The sequence below is a fragment of the Lonchura striata genome, chromosome 1 (assembly GCF_046129695.1).
Source record: "Lonchura striata isolate bLonStr1 chromosome 1, bLonStr1.mat, whole genome shotgun sequence".
NCBI lineage: Eukaryota > Metazoa > Chordata > Aves > Passeriformes > Estrildidae > Lonchura > Lonchura striata.
The window spans coordinates 147,404,127-147,429,750 of NC_134603.1; the positions used below are offsets into that span (position 1 = coordinate 147,404,127).

The 25,624-nt window shown below is 38.7% G+C and overlaps 1 protein-coding gene across 5 annotated transcripts in view; it reads left to right on the forward strand.

Annotated features, from left to right (window-relative positions):
• The first annotated feature begins 7,168 nt into the window (after positions 1–7,168).
• Positions 7,169–25,624, forward strand: part of ESYT2 (extended synaptotagmin 2) — a 79,174-nt gene continuing 60,718 nt past the window's right edge. For 4 of the 5 annotated variants that reach the window (XM_021526535.3, XM_021526537.3, XM_021526538.3 and 1 more), the window contains exon 1: positions 7,169–7,569. In XM_021526535.3, coding sequence (XP_021382210.1) covers positions 7,216–7,569 — 354 coding nt within the window. In that variant the 5' untranslated portion in view covers positions 7,169–7,215. Of the gene's footprint in view, positions 7,570–11,255; positions 12,076–25,624 lie in introns of those variants that run through there. The other variant, XM_021526540.3, reaches the window with a different exon arrangement.

Here is a 25,624-nt window from a genome sequence, read left to right on the forward strand (position 1 = left end):
TCTAGGATCGTGAAACCATCCCTCATCGTGGCTGACTCACTTTTAATAAAGTTGTGCACAATTACTGCAGGGCAAAAAAAACGTTAAAGGGTGCTATGCTTAATCTGCCACTTATCCAGATGCTGGGTAGAGGTAGGTATGAAGAACAGTTGTATAAATAAATTAAAATGCTAATAATCTTCCCCCAGTGACAGGTACAAGAGCCGATTTCTGCAACAAAGCACAAGTGGCAGCTCACCAAACACACCTGGAATGAGCTCGATGGTTGCCTGCAGGAAAGGTGTGTGCCATTTCACAGCAAATATTTACAACATATTAACACGTGCAATTTAAAAGACCAAGTGAAAATTCCTCTGGGTTCTTTTAACTTTGTTCCCTATTTTCAGAGTGAAAAAAAAAAAAAAAAAAGTTAATATGTAACTGCTACTGCTAATATTGCTGTTTGTAGAAAACTGACTACTGGGGGCGGGAAGGAGGGAAGCAAGGGAAGAGGTATTTTTGCATTTTAGAAACATTCTTGCCATAGTTCAATGGGAGTTTGTGGCTGCTTCAGAGATAAAATTTAACCCCTTATACTTGGCTGTAGTCAATTGACAAATACATATAAACTCGTGATACCTTGCCTTGTATTCATATTTCCAGAATAAATTAAGAATGCTGTGAAAGTTTCCCCTTGTCCAAACTGTGAAATATTTTCTTTCTCATGTAGCAGAAAAGTAAATCAAGCATGCAATTATGAGCAAAAACACCCCATCTTGATATTTTCTTGAACAAAACAAAACCAAAAAACCACACAAAAACCCAACCAAGAAAAAAAACCAAAAAGCCTAAACACACCATTAAATGTAAGTATTACTTTTAAGAGCTAAATTGTATCCACTAAGTATAAACATCTATGGATACTAAAATATTTATGAGCCTTCTAATGGGTTATTTATGTGGCTTTGGCAGAACAATTATAATCTATAAGCACCTGGTTTGGGGAAACCCCTGATTTCAATCCAGGCAGACTGAGAGCAGCCCTGCCCAGCAGGATTTGGGGGTGCTGTGGGTGAGAGGCTGGACATGACCCAGCCATGGCACTCCCAGCCCAGAGACCCAAACGTGTCCTGGGCTGCATCCAAAGCCCCGTGGGCAGCAGGGCAGGGAGGGGATTCTGTCCCTCAGCTCCTCTCTAGTGAGACACCAGTTGGAATATTGCATCCAACTCTGGGGTGCCCAGGAGAAGAAGGACATGGACCTCTTGTAGTGAGTCCAAACGAGGCCACCAAGATGATCAGAGGGATGGAGAACCTCTCCTACAAGGGAAGGCAGGGAGAATTGGGATTGTTCCTCCTGGAGGAGAGAAGGCTTTGGGGTGACCTTATTGTGGCCTTCCAATACCTGAGGGGAGCCTGCAAGAAAGCTGGAGAGGGACTTTTTACAAGGTCATGTGGTGTCAGGACAAAGCATGCAAACTAAAAGAAAGTAAGTTTAGATTAGATATTGGGAAAAAAATCTTTACAGTGAGGGTGGTGAGTCACAGGAACAGGTTGTCCAGAGAAGCTGTGGATGCCCCATCCCTGGCAGTGTTCAAGGCCAGATTGGATGGAGCTCTGAGCCACCTGGACTAGGGGAAGATGTCCCTGCCCATGGCAAGAGAGTTGGAACTAGATGATCTTAAAGGTCCCTTTCAACCCAAATTTTCCTATAATTCTATGATTTTATATTTTCCTCCCCGAACAAATAAAAATGTGCGTAAAAGCCATCTTGGATTAGCTCAAAGAGCTCTTTAGCCACAGTGGTGACAGTGTATAAACAAATGGAACTAAGCATCTGCTTAGGAAGGGATCTCTACAGAAATGCTGTCCTATGTATAGAGACTGAAGGACAAAATAACCTTTTAACTGGATTTTATTTTTAACAACAATATAGCAAATACCTATAACTAAATAAGCAAATATGACAGTAATGCCAAAAACTGGATAGAAGATGCAGATTTTTTTCAAGTTCTGTTTCTCTTGTCTACTCTTTAGAACATGCATCTGTATGTATTTACTGGAGAAAAAAAAAGCAGTGAAAAATACCAGTTTAAAATACCAAGTTTGGCTGCTAATAGCTTTTCTTCTTAGCCCTATGATAGTATACTAGTCAGGCATCTCTGAGATGAGAAAAAATATAGATGTGGGAAAGTGCCACTAAAGGGTTTGGAAAGAACTTTTCAAAGTTTTCAAACTTTTAAATCTAGGGATCAAACTGAAGTTTAACTGCTGCATGAGAATACAAGGTAGAATAGCACCTTTGGAATAACAATACTAGAATTTGTGCCTGCCTCAATGTATTCATCATGTATTAAAATAAACTACAGTGCGTCACCAATGTAGTGGAGAAAATGAATACATCAGTGGTCTGACTGCTTTTACAAATGTGTGTTAGACTCAAGTGAATACAGGCAATAAAATGACACATATCTGTTGTGTAAAGCCAGCATAAAAGGATGTCCTAGATTTTCTTTCCAAGAAAAGTGTTGTAAATGTTTTTTTGGTAGCCCTGAGAATTTTATTACAATTTTAGCATTTCCAGGTTTTTCTCTTGTCTGGCTTGGTTCATATATCTCCTTCTCCACTTGCACTGTTATCTGAAAAACAGGAAGATAAAATAGCACAGCTTTTTATATTCTCTAGTAAGTAGCTTTGTTTGTTTGTTTGTTTTGTTTTTATCTTCCAAAGTTCCTCTAAGCCTGTGAAGCAGCATTGTATTTTTCTTCACCTCTATGGAATGACACATCACAGTATTAGACCAAAAAGTTAAGAAAATATTACCCCTCAGAGGGACAACAGGACAACATGGCAACTTTATACCAGGCTTAAAAATCAAGACTCTTCTATTGTTAGGGAAAAAGGAAAAAAAAAATTTTTTTTTTTTATTTTTTTTTTTTTTTTTTAATGAAGAAATAAACTTGTTAGGATCCAGGCTTTGTAGGGTCCCCTCCCCCTCCCTTTTTAACCACTTTTTCCTGAGGCCTTTTGAAGTTGAGAAGAAAATTTAAATATTTCTATCAGCAGACGTGCATAAATGATCTGCAAAGTATCAAAATGCTTTTGTTAGTCCTCCAGGTTCATAAATAGAAACAGGAAAAATGTGGATCTCTGCAGTAAAGCTTTTGTCTTTTGAGCTTGTAAGAATCCAATGAGGGGGAAAAAGGAGACTATAATTATTGTGAAAACTTGAAAAGAAACACATCTTAGTGGAAAGTATTTCTGTCTTCAGGAACAATAAATATTTGAGGATCTTGTTATGAGAGTACAATTTATGCATTCAGTGAAACTGAAGCCAGCTTGGCTGATAGCAGGGATCAAACATACATAGTTTTTCTCCAAAGAACAGAAGCTCAGGTATGTTAGAGTCTTTAGGCTCTTCTTTGTGCTATATATTAGATAATTCAAAGCAGACAAAAAATATTAGTGGTCTATGCTAGATAACCTAGAGCAGGTTGAGAGAAGTGCATAAAATCAAGCACAGACGTAGAGAGTATTCCATGATGAGAATCTATTAGGATAAAATTTCATGTAAATTATATTTTCATTAATAATTCAATTTTTTTAAGGATGATGTTCCTTAGCAAAAATTCCCAGATTTCTATTCCATAAAGAGTTCTCTTCAATGGCAAAAATGTCTAGAGAGAACCATTAGACTAAAATAACGCTGTTGGGTAAAACTAGGTGTAATACCACATATTGTCCTGTTACTGAAAATGGTCATGAAGTAACAATTAAAATTGCTTCCAAAACATGTTTTCTTGTGTGAACTCCAAAGAAGTTGGGAAAATGATTTTTTTTTTTTTAGCACATAATCTGAATTTTCCCAATTTGTCTTATGGTCAAAAATTATGTATAAACAAGATCTTTCAGGAAGTTATTTGGGAGAGTAGTGCTGGTATTTACTGGAAAACAAATCATCATGGCAATCTGATGGTGATGCAATGTAAAGATAAACATAGGATGACACTACTTTGCAATGAAAGATATAGCATTTGAAAGAGCAAAAAGGAGAAGCAAACACATATGGCTAAGAATGGGTATAAGGGGATGTTGCTAACAAAAAGTATTAATTAAAATTCTAATAATACAACTGGCTTTAAAAAGGCAGGATGTGGAAAGAATAAATGTTGTCTAAATGAAGTAAATATAATCAGCTGTGTAACTGATACAACTGATTAGAAGATGCTTAAGAAGAAGCCAGATCAATCTCTGGGCCATGAATAATTATCTTCAGGAGTTCCTGATGCACAAAGGACTACCTTTTTAAACTACATATTTTTAAATATTACTTTTTTTTAATTTTCACATTTTTAAATATTAAAATATAGGATCAGGAAATATCTGAATTTACATTTTCAAGATTCTTGAGCAAATTATTAAACCCTTTATCTGCACCAAAATATTAGAATAAACAAATAACTAGTGTTTATCTGGAACATTTTATTTAAAATTTTATAATGGAGTAACTAACCCTAACTTATCCCCTAGCAGCAGATTTTATATCTTGATTTTAACAAGATTCCTTTGTCTCTATTACAACAATGGCTATGCTAATTTCATACCACTCAGTTTCTTCATCAAAATATTGTGTGGGGCCAAGTCAGTTATCTACAAAAGTTCTTAAAAGTCAGAAGTCTTACTCTTTATCAGAACTTCCTCTAGATGTTACAGATAAACATTATCAAATTCATGCTACAAGATCTTACTTCTCTTTTCCTATTTGATTGGCACATAATCAAGCACTTTTAGTTCTAATTAATCAAACTTCCACATTGATTAATGAATTACTCTGTGCAGGATCAGTACTAGGCTGCCTGGTCTACAATTATATTATGTTTGTCATCTTAAATGCTACTACAAGATTAATTTTTATTTCCTGTTGTGTTTCTCCATTGTATTGAATTTGACCATATGGGGAACTTCTCTAAATTCTATATCCAGCTCATTTTCAAAATACATGCTGGACATACATGAGAGCAGAATAATATGTACCTTATGGTAAAGTGTTACTTGCCAAATATCACATTAATTCTATCACTTTTTTCCCCCTCATTTTGAATTTTCATTTTAATTTGTGGTACAGTTGTATTCTGACTCAGACACTGTGAGGCCGGATAGGGAAATAAAATGGACAATGGATTCCAAGGCTGAGAACAAAAGACTTGAAAAAAATGAGAGTATTAATAGTGTTGGTTGTAATGGAGGGAGCCAACATAAAATGTAGTCATTTGTACTAGGTGTTACTGAAACTCAAGAGTGAGTGACATTAAAGTCACATTATAATCAGAGTAACTGGAAGAGGAATTCAATAAATGCAAAAAATCCCTCAGATTTACTCTGGTTAAGTTGATTGGTGTCCAAAGGGTTCACAGCATCATACTTGATACCCTCAGTTTAAAGTCACAAGCTTTCCTAGGGTCTTATGGTGCTTTTCATTGAGTTCCTTCACAGTCACAGCCTGAAGGTGTTTTGAGTTTTCCAGAAAACTCAAGGTAAATTATAATTTCAAAACTTGGATTACCACCTAGTTGTAAATCACTGACTTTGTTACATCTTTTTGTATCATTTGGTTGTTCTGAATATTCACCCTGAGTAATCTAAATATACAGATGGGGAACATACAGTGTCAGTGGTAAAGAGGAGGTGAAGAAGAGCAGGAATCTATACCCAGAATTTAACTTAGAGTGGTCCATTCAGTGTGATGCCAGGCATGAAGGGATTTTGGAAAGATGAGAAAACAGAATACCACATTCAGTTGCCAAATGTGGATTCTTTTTCCAATTCTGATGTGCTACATTAAGCAAACAACTTTTCCTTTGATGTCATTGCCTTTTGGACTTTCTCTGGATAATTGAGATGAGGTTACTTTCACTTCCTAAGCAAACAAAGCTTATATAGCTTTCCTATTTGTCCACTTGTGTGTGTTTTCATAACTTTGCGGTCTATTGGCTAACGTAATTCTCCCCTCTTTACTGCCTGCAAATATGAAGTCTCAAAGTCCTACACATTTTGTGAAAATTGGCATCTGAAGAGAGGAGAAAGGATCCTGATTCCCACTAAGTGAAAGGTTAGCTATTTAAAGAAAACAACAACAACAAAAAAAAAAAAAAAAAAAAAACAAAACCCAAACCAAAATAAAAAAATAAATAAAAACAAAACAAACCACCAAACCCAAAAAACCCACACAAAACAAATAAAAAACCCACACAAACTCCTGGTAAATGCTGAGTTTAATCTGTGTGTACCAGCAAATTGATTAGGATCTGATAGCTAAGGAAAAGCATCAGCTGCCTCTTATGAAACTCGTGGCTGCATCAAAATTGTTTGAAAAGGTAAAGAAATGATAGGAGGAATGATGTGAAAACCAGGTGTTAAAGGGATACACGACACAAGCCTGTTGTAAAATCAGCTTTTTCGATTTAACAAATCCCAAGACAGTGGGTGCCACCCTCGTGTGTGCTAACTAGATGACAGAGGAGGCAGCTTTATGTGAGGATGTGCGAGCAAAACTTCAGGAAACACCTGTTGTAGCTAAGGCGCGGAGTGACCAGCGTCTGGCTGCTCTGAGGCGTTGATCAGTCTTTCCTTTAAAAGTACCATCAACAGGGAATAAAGACAGGAAGGTTGTTATCGAAGGGTGTAACAGGTAGAAACTGCCCAGCCGCGTGAGTGACTGAAGAGAAGGGCAGGCGCTGTGCTTTGCCCATGAGGAAGCGCACACACGCCTCGGCACGCTCGCTCTGCTCCTGCCACCCACCAAGAGCCCTTTCCTGGCGGCGGCCCCAGAGCCGCGCTGCTTTTCCCTCGCTCCCGGAGGCCGCGGGCGATGGCCCTGGCCCCGAGCGGCGGCGCGAACCCGCGCTCCCCGGGCAGGCCTGCGAGGGAGGGAGGAGCGGCACAGGGGAGGGGAACAGGCTGCCCGGGGCGGGGGCGGCGGCGGGCAGGGGCGTTCGTGCGGCGGCCGGGCGCCAATAGCGGCGGTCGGGGCCGAGCCGCCTCCTCCCGGCGGTCGGAGCTGGGCCGGCCGAGCCCGGAAGCGGCGGCGGGTGGTGCCGGAGCGCGGTGAGCGGGGCCGGGCGCGGGATGCGAGGAGGCGCCGCCGCCGCCCTGCCCCCTGCCCGCTCGCAGGCAGCGCCCCGGGGGGAGGAGCGGCGGGAGGAGCGGCAGCAGCAGTAGGAGCCGCCGCTGCAGTAGCATGAGCGGGGCAGCCGCTAAGCAGCCCCCCGGCGCGGGGTCCGCCGCGGATCCCGCCGCCGAGAACGCGGCGGCTGCGGACCCCGCGCCGGAGTCGCCTTCACCGCTGCTGAGCGTGGACGTGACGGGACTGGTGTCGCAGTTTGCGAGGAGCTTCGTGCTGATCTTCCCCGTGTATGTGCTGGGCTACCTGGGGCTGAGCTTCAGCTGGGTGCTTATCGCCCTGTGCGGGCTCTTCTGGATCCGCAGGCACCGCGGCGGCAAGAGCTCCCGCCTGGGCCGGGCGCTCGCCTTCCTGGAGGACGAGGAGGAGGCGGTGCGGCTCAGCGTCTCCTCCGCGGATCTGCCTGCGTGGGTGAGTGGCCAACACCCGTCGGCGCTGCCACGAGCACCCGCGCCCGGCGGGCCGGGCCTGTTACCTCCCCGGGACCCGAGGGACACGCAGGCCGGAGCCCCGCAGCCGGCCTGGCGGGAGGCTGAGGGCAGCGCATCTCCCGCGCCCCACGCTGCTTGTCCCGGTTCGCCAGCCCCTTCCCAGACGGAGCGGCGGCGGGAGCGGGCGGGCAGCGTGTCCCTTCCCTGCCGTTCTCCTTCCGCCGGGGTGGCCTGGCCGTGTCCCCGCCGCCCGCTCCGGTGCGCCCGCGGCGGTGACAGCCTGAGCCTGCCGTGACCGGGGTTCTGCTGGCAGAAAGAAACTTTACCGCAGGGTTTGGGTTTCCTTCCCCTCGGGTGCCAGTGGCGCGCACGGCTCGGTTCTGGCGCGGTCCCTGCAGAACGCGGATGTCGCGGCTTGGGCCGTTCTTACGAACTTGGGACGAGCGGGAAATAGAATCGGGCGCTTAATGCTGTTCGATCTCTCAGTAGAGTGCTGCCAAACGGGGATGAACCACAAGTGAGGTGGTGTTTCCGAGTGGTTTCAGGGCTGTGACATGAGGACTAAGGTACAAGGGGCCGTGGTGGCTTTATTTGTGCATTGATATGGTGGGTTTTTTTAAAGGCTTTCTCAAAATCTTTCTTTGAAAGTTTTAGGCTTTCTACAAGGTCTTCAGAACTAACGTTACTTACTTTTTTTGTTTGTTTTGGCTTAAATCCAGCTTCAAAGTTGCATACCTTTTGTTAGTAATTTCTCCTTTGGAGGATTTACGATGTTTTTGATGCAGCTGCCAGCGCCAGTGTGAATCTGGGCCTGCCTGTGCCCTGCTCTGCCCCGTGATGCTCTGTGCAGAGCTTGCTGCTCTTAGTGCCCATACCCAAGGTCCTGAGGGTTTCTGCTGATTCTTTCCATGTGATTCCTTTATTGACTACTCTCTGCTCCTGACCTGCAGTCACCCACATCTCTCCTAGGGACTCTTTGCAGTGACTGTGCATCCAGCAGTATGGAGATGATAGAAGCCCAAATAGCTGTTTTCATGTGATCAGACTGCAATACCTGTGACCTGTTCTAGCTCTACTAAGGAAGTTATAAGAGAGAATAGAGTGGGTAGGTGTGAGACTGGAATCTTTTACTCCTCTTCCATCATATATTTTGCCAAAGTTCTGGTGGAAGATTGTGATAAAAATAAGTGCAGTGTACAGAAGAGATTAAATGTTTTTGCCTCTTGAAGCAGAGATGTGAGTCTCAAATAATAGCTCTTACATTACCTGTGTGTTGTGTTTGGTTTTTCCTGTAATCACACAGCAAAATAATGGAAATGTTCTGATGCTGCATTTAAAATGAATTAATTGAAGCTAGATCTGTAGTAGAGGCTTGTATATAGTAACAATCTGCTAGTAACTAAGCTGCAGATATTCAAGCTTAGTGCTGTGTGTAAGTTTTGTTACCTTTGATAGAATGGCAATTAATTTCTGCATGAAGTTGTCCAAATAACTAAAGATTTGGAAAGAAGCCTTCTGACTCAAATCAGAGGCAAAAAAAAAAGTTGAGTGCTGGCTGCAAGCACCTGCATATATCCTATGGCATAGTGAGAAACCAATTATCAATATGCAGGGTGTCCCAAAAGTGTGACCCTCTCAGACACCAATTGGCAAATAGATGTAGATTTTTTTTTTGGTTATTTTTTTCTTCCTTCTTTATCCATATTCTTATATTTTAAAGGTCTTGGTTCTTTTCTTTCTGCTGATGTATTTGCTATGTTCTGGAAGCATCCTTCTTTCAAATAAAAGTAGCTTCCAGAATAAATGTAATCTGGAAATCAGAACACTTCTGCAGACTAAAGACCTGCTTAAATCAAAAGTGGTCTTCAATGTCTGCTGCTGTAGTCCTTAAGGTTTATACGAGTCTTATGGTGCTTCCATAATGCATCTTGAAAAACTTCTGTTTTTCTTCCTTCTGCATTACTTGTATTTTCCTGGAGGTTTGTGAATTTCAGTCATACTTGAAATAACAGCTACTGGATGGAACCTGACATCGCTGGTAGGGACCAGCTTTATCCATGTCAGTGTCAGCTCCAAACTGAAGTGTTTTCTCTTGGTTTCCATTATGGAAATAAATTTTAAATTGCTTGAGTAGGACAAGGCTGTGTTTAAATATAGGAAACTTTGTACTGTTTTGAGACTGATACTGAGGTGTAATAAACCATTTTTCAACTAAAATTATGTGATATCTCAAAGATTTATTTGACATGTGGTATCTTCCTGTGCCCTTGATTGGAGAAGAGCTTTAGTTTTGTGTGTTAGGTATGATTCCCTTTCCCCACACACCTTGGTATTGTCGGTTGCTTTAGTGGTTCATATTAAGTATTTAGTAATACTGCACTGAGTTATTTATTTTTAAGAAAGTGATCATTTCAAGAGAATGTTTTTCTGCTGGCAATATGCTCAGTTGCAGTTGGAAAACTGTACAGTTGGGCTGCCACACTAGAGTTTGTAATGTTAATTATTAGTTTCCTAAATCAGATTTACTTCTTCCGTGAGCAGGTGGTTATATATCAGGAATATTCTGTACTGTGCATGTAAAATGAATTAATTCAATGTGAATACAAGTTATGTTACTTAAAATGTCAACACAGAATTACATATGCACTGAAAAATACCACATTTACTGTCTTAAAAAATTAAGATCTGTACTCATAGACTTGCTAACATGTAGTTATAACTGTGCTGCTGTGTTTGAAAGGTGTCACGGATTATATGAGGTAGGAGGGAGCAGAGGTGGGTGCTTTTCCAAATAATTTAGAACTAGGCAGAAGAGTTTACAATGGGAGAGTTGGAGATCAAAATTGTCTTTAAATAGAGACATTTTAAGACTTGAGCAAGTCTTCAGCAAAAGACATTTCCCCTTTATTTGCAGCATTTTTTATGCACCAGATGTATTTTATACTGGAATTAATGTAATTTAGACACAAACATGTGTATAAGGAAAGTGGCAGTTTAAGTATCACAACATAGAGGAGGAAAGGTAGGAAAACAAGACTCTTAAGTTTTTAAAGGGCAGGTATCATGTTGCCTTTTATTTTAAAAATGGTAGTGGAATTTCATAATCTTATGGTAACAAATTTATTTTGCTCTTTCTCAGATCAGCTGAAAAAGTTAATCTAATTTTTCCATTTTAGCAGTGATTCTTGTTCCTTAGTGCCACTTTCATAACATGCCAACATATCATGTTCAACATGTTTTTGGATTAGTGAAACTTTGGCTCCTGTTTTCTTCAATATACAGATAAAAAGCCACACTGGATTTGTTTTCCCCAAATTAAATGTAAATTTGGCCTGGTACCAAGACCTGTATCTATGTGCAGTCTGTCAACAACCAGCAGATGACCAAAATAGGAACAAATCTTAGCATTTTTAAAGAGTTTATTCTGAAAACAGATTTAGACAATTTTTTGTAATCCTAAGTATGTATTATACAGAAACTGAAATACTGTATGTGATTGTAGTAAAAGTAGTGGCATGCTAGGACATTAATTACAAATCTACTGTGCCATTTTGGGTCCTACACATTTGCTTAAGTTTCTGCTCTAGTTTGGAGTTATTTTTCCTCTTGTTTTATTTTCTCATCTACTTAAGAAAAAGGAAAAAGCCTGCATAAATCTAAATAGGTGTCATCACCTTTTTAATTAAACTTTTTTGGAGTACTGTTGTAAAGAAATCTGGTAGGTCTTTCTCATAAGAAACTGTATGAAGTTTTTGTAGGTTTTTAGTATTGTGGGTCATCACTGAACTGCTGTACCACTGCTACACCTAGAGAAAGGAGATAATGTCTAATTATACAGTTAGAACAACAAAGACTTTGGTTTTTACTGGTATTGGAAAAGCAGTGCCAGTGTTTGTGGAAGAAAAGTGGTTTGGTAGCTCTAATTACAGGATCACACCTGTACCGAGTGATGTTTGCAGAGAAGGTGGCTCTTGTGTGTAGTTGATAATGAAGATTACTTGATACAGAATCAAACTTGCCATCTAGACCTTTAGATGGATGGTTCAGGACAGGAATCTCCAATGTATCCCTGCTGATGGATGTTATGGACTCAGCAAACCTGATAAACAGGTGGACTTTTGCAATACAATGTGTGTTATTTGCTGTAGAATAAAAAGATGTTCCTCTTCTCCTTATACCTGTGGTTGCTGCTGTTACTGCTGCAGCTGTGGGAACTGTAGGAGGATTTTTCTACAGCATATGAAATTTGAAGACACTGAGACATTGTGACACATTCTTCTGATCTGTTCTCCAGCTTAGTTGAGCATGTTAGGTGGAATTTACCAAGGGGTGATTTATAAGGAAAACGACTCCCATGTACAGTAACTTAGTGTTAAGCAGGATCTCATCAGTTTGGGTGATGAGTACTGCAGTGGCCATTGCTCTGGGCTGCCAACCTGCATCTGGAAAGAGTGAAGAGGTGTGAGTAAGAATAGAGTAGTAACTTGTGAGTACTTAACCACTGAACTCTGTGTTGTCCTTCTTCTGCCTGATTATTTTTCATTTTAAACTGCTTTCTGTTGTAGCTGATTCATAGTATATGAATATGCACATCTGTGTATTGTGGGTTGTGTGTGTTATTGTGGTTGGGCTTTCTTCTTAAAGGAAGAAGTTTAATTTGTTTCAGTATTACTTCTTGAAATTTAGGTAACCTGAGTGACATCCAAAGAGTACCCCATTGTTAGGAGAAATATAAATGATGGGTTTGGGAGTGGAGAACCAAACGGAGAAAAAAGGATCAATTGTCTAATATCTCTATCTCCCTGTTTCTTAGAGTTGTCAAGTTGAGTGTGTTAAAGCTATGCTGAGACAATGTCTTTCCCAAAACACCTTGTCTCACACAGTAATATGGTGAGCCTCACTATGTAATTCATATATAAAGATCCCTTTCCAAAATATTTATGGTAGAAATCCACATGTTGAATTGATGTTTGTAAAAGTTATATCAAGCTGCTAAAGCAAAACATCAGCCTGAAAGTATTAATACACTTCAATTCTTTGTAGGTGACAGTGGCTTTCTAAATATGCACTTATAATACATTATTTTTTCATCTAACAAATTATTATTATGTAGAAATTACTACTGCATTTTGGGACTACTGTAAATGTTATTTAAATATGCGGTTTGTCTGAATAATTAAGGAAGATGTGTGCAGGTCTCTTTAGTTTTTGTTTGCTCATTTGGGTTTTTTTTTTTTGCATTTTAGTCTGGTAGTGTTGTTTCTGTGCCTAAGTGCCTTTGCATATAAGGACTGCCCCATCCTAAATCATGTTTGAGAATGCAGGAGTCAGAAAGATCTTGTCTGTAGAAACTTTAGTTTTTGTGGAAGAAAAAGGTATCTAGGATTACAGTCAACCTCTTCTACCTATTCTACAAGATTCTTCTCACTTTAAATTACAACTGCTTTCTGAGATTGTGGGCATATCATAGTGTAGTGGGGTATGCCATCTAAGATTTTTTTAGTTATTTTAACATGAGAGCTTTCTGGGAAATAAAGTTGAATCAGAATTATTGTCACAACATTTTCATTGCAGTTTATAGTAATGAAAGCCTGTTTTATACATTTGAAGTGTTCAAAACAATTCTTTGGTTTCCTATTATTTTTGTTCAAAATAAAAGAAGTGGCTTGTTGTTTCTGGTAAGATTATTTTATTTAAACTTTAATAAATTATTTATCTCCCATCTATCAGTTCATCACTAATTCTCTAGTTGCTGAAATTGTCTTTGGCATAGCTTCCTTTGAGCTTTGCTGGCCATATACCCATACTGAATCTGTTTATTTTAAAAAAACTTTCTTTCAACTAGTAGCAAGTTTTAAAAGAGCACAAATTTCTAAATATCCTCTGTAGTGTCTGAAATGAGTTTGTCAGAGTCTTATAACTGTATATAAGGTTCTGAAAGCAAAAGTTAATGATTATTAATTAATCTATACAACTGATTTGGTATGTTCTGATATGTAGATAAAAGGAAATCAGTAAAATAATATGATTCTTCTGGACATACTACAGAAATGATAGATTTGGTATGAGACATTGTTAGTTTATATAGAGTTGTTTGACCTGTGGTAGCTTATCTTTATCTTTGTTTTTCTCTACTCTTGGACTATATAAATTAAATCTGATACTACCCTTTCCTAAGGAAGTGGAGAAGAGACACCCCACCAGCACGTTTGGAGCTTTCCTGTGGCCTAGCAGGGGCCAGCTTCTAGAGGTTATGTGCTAAGCTTGAAAGGGCAGCAGAATTTCAAATGTAGGATGTGTGGGGCTGCTTTTGCGCATTCAAGGTAAATACTGTGCCACTTCAAAGAAGAAAATTAAATCCTTATCTTTTGCTGCTGTTTGTGAACACTTAATGAAAATAAAGGAGTTGGTGTGTTCAACATAGAATGAAATGTGAATAACACTGGAGAAACAGTGTTTTGATAAGAATAGGGGAAGAGTGTTTTTGTTTGAAACAACTGTTTGAATTCAGTAAATTCTGAAAAGGAACTGTTTAGATAAGTCTGACACTTTTTTTCATTTGTATAGCTTTTAGATCATATGGCACTTTGATTCTGGGAAAGACTTTTTTCATTTGAATGAGGAGAGAGTTCTGTGAAGTCGAGAAAGAAAATATTTGATAAGAAACAAGAGGGAGGAATTAAACCAAGAATTTGCTAAAAGTGTGTGAAATAGTGAAATCCAGTTGCCAGATTTGTGGGTTTTTTCTGTTTCTGAGCTGGCAATAATGGATCATCAGGAGTGGAAAGAGGGGTTGTACAAACTTGCCCCATCAGCTAGGGGCATACCTGATAGTAGGCTTCTACTCCATTGAGTTGAATTAATTCAGATTTAACTTGCTTTGTAAAAACCTCATTACAAAAGTGAGGTTCAAGATTTAGGAGTAATTTCCTGGCTTATGGGGCCTGTGTTAAACCAGCACACTAGCCTTGGGAAGTCTGTTTCATTTACCTCAGCTTTGCAAGGTATTTTTTGATCCCTTGTTCCTTTATCGTTCCATCCTAATGTCAGGGTTCAGGTAAAAAGCAGTGTTCCATCTCCTTGAATCCCATTAATAGGGTGCCTGGGAGAGGGAGGAGAAGACATGTTCCTAAGCCTTCTTGTGCATCATTTGATCCCCATCCCCAACCTACTTCTAGTGTTTTATTCCCAACAGCTTTACCAAGCTTAATGTACCAGTCTTTCAGTCTTTGTTACATTAATGGAGTTTTATTTTCTTTTCAATTTAAATGGCATGGGTTTTTTTGGGTGGCTTCTTTGGTTTTGTTCTCTCTATATGCTTCCTGTGCTACAGTTAAAAGTTAGAGCAGGAGCAAGAATATTAAAGCTTTATTCTACTTGGTCCTTATTTAGGATAATTTTATTTGTAGGCTCTGCTCTGCATTCCTGCATTCATGCTTGTGGCAGAGAGGATAAGGGAGGTTAGTAAAGAAACTGATTCTGCAGTTTCAAAATGAAGTAAATGTGCACTCCTGGCAAAAAGGATGTTCTGCATCCAACTGCACTTTCCCAGTGCCACCTCATGCCAACATTAGAATTTACTTGGCCAACTAATTCTGAGTTTTCTGCCAAGTGTGGTGTTCAGCTGGATGAGTTTCATGAGTTTACTATGAGACCACAAAAGTGCCAGTGCCTACAGAAGGGAAGTGGCGGAAGCCTGTGCTCAGGTTTAAAGTGAGATGGAGCAATGGCCTGCACAAAGAGGCTGTTCTTAGAAAAAGGGTAGAAAATAATGCTGCTGAGGTATCTTTGTGGGGAAGCAGAGTTTGAATCAGAGCTGCTTATAATGTCAATTTGCATATCTACTTTTATAACATTTTAAAACATGTTATCTAATCATTAGGCATATAAACTCTCAGTATTTTGATTCAGCTTAAAAGCTGACTGTTTTTGGTGCGTGATTAGATTTGATCAACTCCACAAGTCTTTTCTTACCTGAATTATTCTATAATTTTCCTTTTTGTTTTAAGCTGTCATTTAAATTAGCTTTCAGTCTCCAGTTATGGCTTACAAATGATAAGAAATCCTTTCTGCATAAAATACAAGTATTTGCTTAAATATTAGTGTACTAGCAAGAAAAAATTAAAAAGAGGTTATCTTTAGGTGTTTTGTGACACTTTTTAGAGCATTAAGATGCCTGTCAGCTAAGTAGCTAGTATTAAAAGTTCTGTACAGCAAACGTTAAAACACACTATTTTTCAAATGGAACTCCTGTTATATAAATAACCTTTGTAAGACCAGCGTTCCCATATAATGAGTCATTGCACAAAGTTTTGTCTGCTACACCCTGATGTGACTACAGAATTTTCCTTAAGACCTGAAAATCTGAAACAGGACTAATGGTTTTCAGCTGAAGCAGCCTGGATTTATGTACCATGAAGTTGTTACTATACTAGAAACACAAAATTAGTTTTACTTGGATGAAAATAACTGTCATATGACAGACAAGAATTGCATTGTCATTTGGCTGTCCTTATCGTATAGCAGCATGGGTCGAGTTTACATTAGTTCAGTTGCAGCACTTGTACCTGAGAGATTTATATTTGCAGTGTAAATTGCATAACTTTTGGCATCTGTTTATGTGAAAACGTCAGTTGGAGTCTAGTACAGACTACACTATTGTTTTCATAACCTTTGTTTGCATTCCTTTAGTTGGATACTGGCTCAGTGAATTATCCAAGCAGACTGAAAGAGTTTCCTCTGAGAAAATTTCGAAAGATGCAACACAGAATGTAAAATTGACTGTATTGACAATCCATTGTCTTGTATTGTCACTGTCAGTCATTAGTGGGAAGATGGGAAGGTGAATGTCTAAGGATGCAGTGCCTTTCTGTTGCATTTTTAAAAGTAAACACAGAACATGCTGAAGCATGAAGGTAGCTGTAAAACTTTGCTTGCTCAGATTTGAATTAATTATGCAGTGTTATGGTCCACAATTCTGCTCTTAAAAGTTTGTAGATGATATTTTAAAAAGTAGATTACTAAAACCAAATTAATTGTGTGGAGGAAAACTTTGTGGGGAGAGCTGAAATGGAACTTCACAGCTCAGAGAACTCACAGCTTGCTTTATATTTAAGCATTATTACTGCTTCTTTGTAGTATATGGTTCTTCATGCCTTATTTCAGATCTGCATAGCTTGACAGAAGAAAACCCATGTGTCTGTGCTTTCTGAGATGCCCTTCTTCATAGCACACTCTGTAGACTAGTGAATAAGTTTACATCTTCATATCCAAAAGCTCAACAAGAACTGTGTTTGTTTTTATTCTGCAGGGAAGAGTATGAGAAGACATGCTCTGAGCTGTGAGTTTCTGTGCAGACTTACAGGGCAAACTGTCAGGACTTTTTGGTATTTAGCATGTTTGAGCTCTCTACATGTTTCAAGCTGACTGCTAATATAATGAATGTAATGATACAAATGATTAAAATGAGGAAATATCTTCTCTTCATTTGTTAGTATTTCCTAATGCAGTAAGCTTGCTGGTCCAGAATTTTGAAAAATTGTAGTTTGTTTTGAGGCAAGTCTTCCCTCCTCCCCCAGGCTGTTGATTCATCTTGCTAATTGTTGAACTAGAATGTTAAATTATCTCTTGTGTGTGGCTAGGAAGTTGCCTTAGTCTAGTAATAAATTTTATAATGCAGACTAAATTTGTATCCTAAAATGTGGTGTTCCTCACTCAGTGCCTTTCTCCTAAAATACTTGAACTAGAAAAAGAATGCTTTTCCACCCACCCTCTGCCAGTTAAATATCAAATGGCAGCCAGGAAATGATAAGAGAGTGTTTCATGGGGGGAACAGAGAACCAGTGCTCAGTCATCTGACTTGTATGTGTTAAAAGAATATTCAATAGAGATTGATATATTGGATTAAATTGTAGTAATTTCTTTTCTCTATTTGTTCATACTAATCTTTATATTGGTTTATATTTCAGGGAAGATATTTGGGCTTTTGAAAGTGTTTGGGTTTCTTTTTCTCTTAAGGGTGTGCTAGGTATGAGGACAGTGTTGATATGAATGTGCCTTAACTGTCCTTGTTCATTTGATAAAATCACTTATTTCTGTCATGTTCATGTAAGTGTTTGTAATGGGAATTAATTTTATGGTACATTTGGTTTGGCTATGTATAAAGCTTTATAAGAAGTTGCATATAATATATGCTTGTGTTGTTTTCCGGTCTTAACATAGATGTTTAATAACAGAAAAAATATTTGCCAAGAATTGTTTTTCAGCTCCTTTGTGTTTTGAAAGTTTTGCAACTATAGTTGACATTTCTTTCCCTTGTGTCCTATCTTTCGTTTATTAAAGTGAATAACCAAAATGTTACAAATCTGTTCATTTTGTTACTTTTGATTTGCCAGAAGAAAAACTCCATTAATGAAGTTTTTTTCTTGTTAGGTCATTAAGGCAATCCATTACACACAGAACCATAGTGACAGCCTGACAGTAGATCTGATTTGGAGGTTGCTTAGTTTACAAATCAAGTTTTCATATATGATTGTGTACTTGAATTTTGCTATTTGAGAGCTGAAGAATTACAAAAGTGTTATTTTAAACAATATTTCAGTGTTCTGTGATTTGCTTCCAGTGCACACAAGTTTTTACTGGTCTGCCTGCTGCCTTTATGCAGAACTCTTTGGTTTTCTGGCACAGCCAGTGAGGAAGCCTGACAAAGTGCTTGAACCTCTGTTGGGTTTGGAGAGAGGGTCTGCACTGTGGTGTTCTGGATATGATGCAGGAGTGGCAGATGATTGTAGGCAGCAGTTCTTAAGTTCAGCAGAACAACTGTAGACAAGACCATTGAGGACTAATGGGTAATTTTAGATGATGCTAAAACATTTACCAAGGAAAATAGGCAATAGGAAGACTTGAAGGGCTACTGGAAGGCAGTCTGTATTGGCTCTGGTGGGACACACCTAAACTTCCATCTTCATTCACTTTGAGTGAGTTTGGTATTTGGGATGCAGAATATTTAGCAGATATTTTGTAGAACTTTTTTTAGTGTAAGAAGTAGAGGTATTTGTGCCTGAAGTTAACTCCGGTAAAGGGATGGAAGTGATTGCATCTCTAAAGCATTTATCCTTGACTGAAATAAGATTGATTCACATCTCTGTCCTCAGGTAGCAAGCTGGTAAACTGTAGGCTCAATTTATTAGAGAGCAGTAGAATGTATTCACTTGCCAGAGAGAGAAGTTCATCAGTGTTCCTAAAATTAATGGGTTTTTTAGCTCTGACAAATCACTCTGGAATTTCCTTTGCTGCAGTGTTCTGAGTTTTGATCCCCATGGAACACATAAGATTCTAGTTTAGTTTTAACATGTAAGAGCTTAGAAGGTCATTTGCTTTCTTGCTGGTGAATTGCAGTGCTTGGGGAAATGGTTTTTCTTTTTGTTAAACCCAGTTATCTGGAGGGTTTTCATTTGTTCTAGTTTTCTTTTCTAGCAAAGTTACGAACTCCAGCTCTGCTTTCTGCCACAGTGGTTGTTTGCATTGTCAGCCACGTGGGAATAACATTCTTCTCTGTCTTGTTCCAGTGGAGAAGGCAATGTATAAGTAAAGCTCTTACATTGTGATCTCCCACTGAGTAAGTAAAATAGAAAAAACTCTTGGCTTGAAGCAGTCCAGGTTAGTCGATTACAAGGGATTTGAGATGTCACTATTTTAAAAGAAAGTAACTATATTAGCTTGTGGCAATTGAAACAAATGTATAGTTTACAATTTAATTTCAGTTGTTGTAGTTTGACCCTGGCTGGATGACAAATGCCCACCAAAATTGTTCCTCAGCTGGACAGGGTGAAAAGTGCATTGGGAAAGTTTGAGGGTTGAGATAAGGACTGGGGGAGACATCATTCACCAGTTACCAATACGGGCAAAACGGACTCAAATTGGAGAAATCACCAGAGATTTTTAGCAATCAAATCAGACTAGGATAGTGAAAAGTAAAACAAATATTAGAAACACCTTCCTCCTACCCCTCCCTCCTTCCTGAGCTTCACTGTTCCTGATTCAGTGTCTCCTCCTCTTTGGACTGTAGGGGATTCTCAGCTCTGGCACCTGGAGCATCTTCCCCTCCTTCACTGACCTTGGTGTCTGCAGAGTTATTTCTCTCATGTTCTCACTTTTCCCTGGACAGAATTACTTTTTTGAAATATTTTTTTTTCCTTCTGAAGTAAGTTACGATGTCGCATTACAACATGAAATAACTCAAGCGCTTACTCTAAGATGCAAAAGAGTAAGTAAAAGGAGTAAATTTTATTTCTGACCTCGCAATATATAGAATTCCAAAAGTGATAGTGGATTGGAGGAAGAAATTGCCATCTCTCCAACTATACTGGTCAAACCAATAGTTCATAAATTCTCACTTCCCACAAAGAATAATGCAAAACAATCATTATTTACATGAACACTGCGTGAGAAACTCCAGTAGAATTATGTAAACATCAGAAGGCATAGAAAACTTTTGAAAGAACTTTAAAAGTTTTAAAAGAACAGGGTGACATCACTGTTACTGCTGGGATCAGTCTTGTCCAGCAGCAGGTCCATCTTGGGTGCTGGCTGGCATTGTCTCTGTTGGGAGGGAAATAGGGAAATAACTCTATAGGGAAAGCTTCTGGCAACTTCCCACAATAGCCACCCCTGTGGCCCTGGCCCTCCACCTGCTCTGAAAACCTTGTCACACACCCTCAATACAATCTTAAACTGTTCAGTTAAAACAGACCTCTTTAATGTATTTTAAAAAATGAGAAGTTTGGCAGCTGAATATTCATGTCATAATGATTTCTCAAATACTTTGAGCAGTCAGGACAGTATCAGATAAGGCAAATCATATATGGCAGCAAGGGTGGTGGACTTGACTTCAGCATCCCTTGATGTTGAAAAGAAATAAAATACTTGCTTTCTTTTTTCCTCAGAGCCTAGTTGTACATGGAAAAGACTATCAAATTCTTGAAAATACTTTTTTGAGCTGGGAAGATATAGTTGCAAATTAGCTGCTATTTATGCAGATCTCTGAAAATAACTGTGGCATTTTACTCAAGGGGGTTGATTTCATTTTAACTGTCATCACTGCATTCTTCTAACTCAAGTGATGTCTTTTGCAAAAAAGTTATTACATGTGATTAAAAGCTGAGTACAGATCTAAGGCTGCTAAAAATATCAGGTAGCTGTACGGGACTGGGATTCAGGCCTGGAAGAGCACAATAAACAGTAAAACCAGTAAGAGAATCTGTTGCCAATTAATACACACAGTCACATTTCCTGTAGCAAACTGAAATTTAGGTACCATACTTGGGCACCTCATTCCAGGGACAAGGCTTCTCCCTGGAACCTGCCTTTGATGAATGGGAAGGGGTGAACAGACCTCTTTACAGGAGGTCCCTTTTCTCTGTATAATAAGAACCTATAATAATGAGGTCCTAACTACACTGCTGCTTTTTACATGCTTAAATTTATCAAGGAATAATTTGGGTCACCAGTTTTTAGATTTTAATTAATACATGTAGTAAATATTCTGTGGTAGAACTTCTAAAAAGATTACTAGCATCTGTTGTAAAATCTGCTGAGAGTTTCAGAGCTGACAGTGGCTTGGCTGCACATATTTTTCCCTGAATGGGCACAAAGATTAGCCTCTCTAAGAGAAATTCAGCTTAAGGGAGGCTCTGTTTAGGAGCAGTCAAGTAAATTGGCATTGCCATGGGCAAGATTTCTTGGAGCTAGATTTTAGACAACTGACTTACTAGGTGGTTTTTGGCAATTCAGGCAGTTGTCTTAGAATCAACGGAAATTTCATTTACAGAGTTATTACTATGTTAGGTTTTAGGCACTAGGTGTTTGGTTTTCCCTTAGAGCTAGAATCTACTGAACTTAAACTTAAACATATAGGTGCAAATTAGTTGGATTTTATCTTTATGGCCAGTATACATATCTCCAGAGGACTGTATTTGACAATAAGGAAATCTTCAAGATGCCAGATGGTTCTCTCCAGAGGCCTTTATTTCTCTTTAATTGATGATAAAGCAGGTGTAGAGTGACTTGTTTATTCTTGGGCATATAAAAGACAGAATTTTGAGAATTAGAGAAAAGTGATTTCATCAGTTGCAATTACCTACCGATTAACAATATTTGAGTATAAAAAACTGGAAATCATTGAAATTGTTCTGAAACCATACGTAGGTAAAAGGGTTGCTGAGATGTTCAAGTTCTTTTTATCTTTTCTTTGTCTTAAACTACAACCAAGATCTAGTGGATATGATCTGATTATCACAGTTCCAGCTATGGGCTGTACAAATACACAAAGTGGGACAGTAGATGCGGATTAAAATACAGAAATTGTGAGTTTAAGTATAGTTATAAACTTCTCTGTCTTAAAAGACTCTTAGATGTGTAATGTCATGACTAATTGTAGGCAGTATCTCTATACCATGACACGGCCCACTGCTGTCATTAATTAAAATGGTATTGATTTATGATGTCTGTTTTTGCTACTAAATGGCAAAGTGAAAGAACGTAGTGTGTTTGTAAGAGTTGAGCTAGGGGTAAAGAATATTCAAGAGATCCCCAAATGTTTGGCTTATCTTCAGCATTGATGATAATCAGTAATAGGAGAGGTGACTATTCTGTGTTGCACTTATAAGAGGGATAATGTATCCAGTTCCTCTTTTTTCACTCTTTCCACCTCTCCATCTTGTCTATCAAACACCCAACAATTCTAACACTGGAACATTCCTCCTTCTAGGCCAAGAAGATACTGAATCTAAATCACTCAGGTGTTTGCTGTGTGTGACCCATTGTTTGTTTGAAGGGCAGAGGCTGCCTTTATGTAAGGGCTGGTTTCAGGTGTGGGTAAAACATCTTCAAGCAGTGGCTGTTATAGAAGCAAGGTTATGTCATTCAGGTCAGCACTGCACACTTGACTGGCCATTCTAGAGGTGAACTGATAGCGTTATTGAAAATCTTAGGTATAGACTCAAGATAGGAGTTTGTCCACAGTCTATGCTTCCACTGAAGGGCTGGTTTTGTAATTGCTTCTGTGAAAACTAGAGTATTTTCTCTCAAAAAACCACAGGTACTCTCTCTCAACTCTCTCTCCAAGCGTATGCAAATAAAATAAATGAATTTACATTAGAAGCAGAGAAATGGAAATGGAGTATCATTTAAAGCATATATAGCCAAATGTTAAACTTCCCAAAACATGGGACAAAGCAGATTGTTTAGTTTCCAGTATTGTTTTAAAAACAGCTTAATTTAGAAAGAGGATTTACATTTTTTAGAATTTATGATCACTTACTTTGCTTGCTTTTTTAAGATGGAAAAACTTTTTAACAGAGTCTGAAGAATGTCTTGATGCAGAGCATTGCAAGACAGCTGTGTCAAAAGACTGTATCAGTGATGGTTTGCAGTCATGACATGAGAGAAAGTGTCTGTGTCTGCAGGAAGCTGGAATCTTAGATGTTTCCTGGGAGCAGGGCTTGGAGGAATTTTGGTAGGGTGGACAGGAACATTGCCAACTGACTGGACTTTTAATTTCTGTTTAGTGTTTTGTATTTTTGTATTTACTACTGATGTCTTAAAAGACATCAGCATCTTGAAACCTCATCACTATTTTTCCTTTTTTGTTTCCCCAAAAGATGGAATGATGGTTTAAAACTCCAGATTTCCTACATATTAGCAGTATTTCTTTTCCTCCCTTGGCTTTGTTGAGTTGTAAAAACTTAGGAACAAATGTTGCTGTTTATAAAAGTCAAAGGATCAACAGGACTGCCGAATATCCAGGTGTGTTTTAACTATAATATTAAAACATGTAGTACTGTGTTGTTGAAAAAACAGTACAGGCCAGTCTTGGGTGCTCATTTGCTGCAGTTCCACTTGAAGGGCTTTATCATCATTTTTGCTAAATGTGGATTTCAATGTATTTCATACTGTGATGTGTCTGCCAGGCAGTGTCCATCTGTTTGTAGATGAGCATAAACCTCCTAGTGCTGTGGATAGTGTACTTTGGTGTTAAATTCACTTTCTGATGAAAATTATTATACTGTTCTAGAGAGACATTGCAGGCCCAGGAGATTTGCAGCTTGCTGGATGTTCCACTGTGCAGATGCTGTATGTGCCAGCCCAGTAACATAAGCACCTGAATTTTCCTCAGAGGATGCAGTTTCAGTAGCAGCTTGTCCTTCTGCAGGTTTGATTTAAGTACACTTACTCTGCTTTTTCTAAAATAGCTTCCTGGATAAGAGGTGCTAAGCTCAGTCATGGGATAGATAGTCCAGCTGGAAGATAGGCTGTCCAAACTTGATTTGTGTGAATACAAGAATTAAAGGCTGTGGGTGCAAATTTAAAAATCTTTCTACGTGTTTGTAGAATCTTTTCAATAAACAATGAAAATACTTTTTCTGTTTCAAAACAAAGTGATATTACTGGGTGGGAATTTTTGCTTATGTTGGACATTACTTTCTGTCATTTTTGAGGACTTTTTTTCCTCTAAAGTACATTCTGTTAACATATAGATTCAAAATAGTAAGGCTTATATTGAAGGATAAGGATAATAGTTAATTTAGCTGGGGAGGCAGTCTGGGTTTTGATTCCACCTTGTAGCTCAAACATATGATGTAGCATTCCTAAGTTTAGAAACTTGATTTAGCAGGGAGTGCTTTCAGTGTCTTTCCTTAGCAACCCAGCCTATCAAAACACACCAGAGCTGCCCTTTCTGCTCTGTACTGAGGAGCAGTAGCAAGCTCTGTGGTTTTAAGGTGGAGTTTATAAAGAAAAATAGGATAATGAGTCCTGCAATTTTAGGGGATTGGAATTCAGTGGTCAGAGTATTTTTCAATTACGTATTTTGTTGGTCTTGCGTTCTCATTATGATCCTATATGAGGTTAAGAGCTGCACTAAAACTCTAGAACATCATTTTTAAGTAAACTTACCTGAAGAGTATTGATGAAATGGAATTGCTTGTGGGTTTTTTTTGCTTGGTTTTTTTTTGGCAGGGAGTGCTGCAGGATGCCATCAGCTGCTAAGGGTTGCAGCCATCCTTTGCAGAAGCTGAGAGGGCATTCTGGGAAGGATAATTTCATAGTACTGTTTTAGGTTTGATTTTTCCTTAGACATCACTTCCAATGCTGTGTTAGCTGGACCTTTGATCTTGCTTAGTGCAGAAGTTGCTATGCAATGTGTTGCCAGTGAAATGTATGACATAATTTGCATATCTCTTTCTAAAAAAAATAACACTGTTCTGTTACTGAAAACACTGAGGGGTGTTGATACACAGCCTATTGAGGGGGCCAGAATTGTTCTAGAGAGAAGGGAGAACAAATCTTATAAACCTTAAAAATTTTAGCACCTACTTAATTAGTAGAAATACTGAGCTCTGTTTATGAACCTGGTATAAGAATTTGATTAAATCCTTAAATGAAAGAACCAGAAGGAGTTACACATGTAAGCTTGTCATATGATACCTGGTGCTGTCAGGTTAACTGGGGCTTTCCTCCCCACTGTTTGTCACTGCATTAACTGAGAGCTGATTTAAACATTGTGGGCTCTTCTTGCTTTCATTTTATTAGAATGCTCTGCTTTCTCTTACTTTGTCAGCAGAGTTTTATAGTTTCAGAGAAGGTTAATCATGGATTATTTAAAAGTTTCACACGATTCCCAGACTGTTGGTCTGCATTCTTTATACTCTCTAGATTTTACATAGTGTGTTCCTAGTGTTTCGACTGGAAATGAAACAGGGATTTTAAAATGCCTGTTATATCTTGCATGATTTCTGATTATATTTCAAAAATGTTTAATATTAAGAATAAGCTCTGGCTGGATAGTACTGGATGCAGTGCAGTATTCAGAAGTTAAACACCTTTGCTGGTGTTGGGTCAGAGTCAGTCAAAACAAGCATTAAGTTTTAACTACTGAGCATATTGTACAGACTTCCTAGGATACAGGATAACCTAGCTTGAATTTTTATGTCATGATGCTGCATTTTTTGGATACCACAAAAAAAATAAAAACCCAA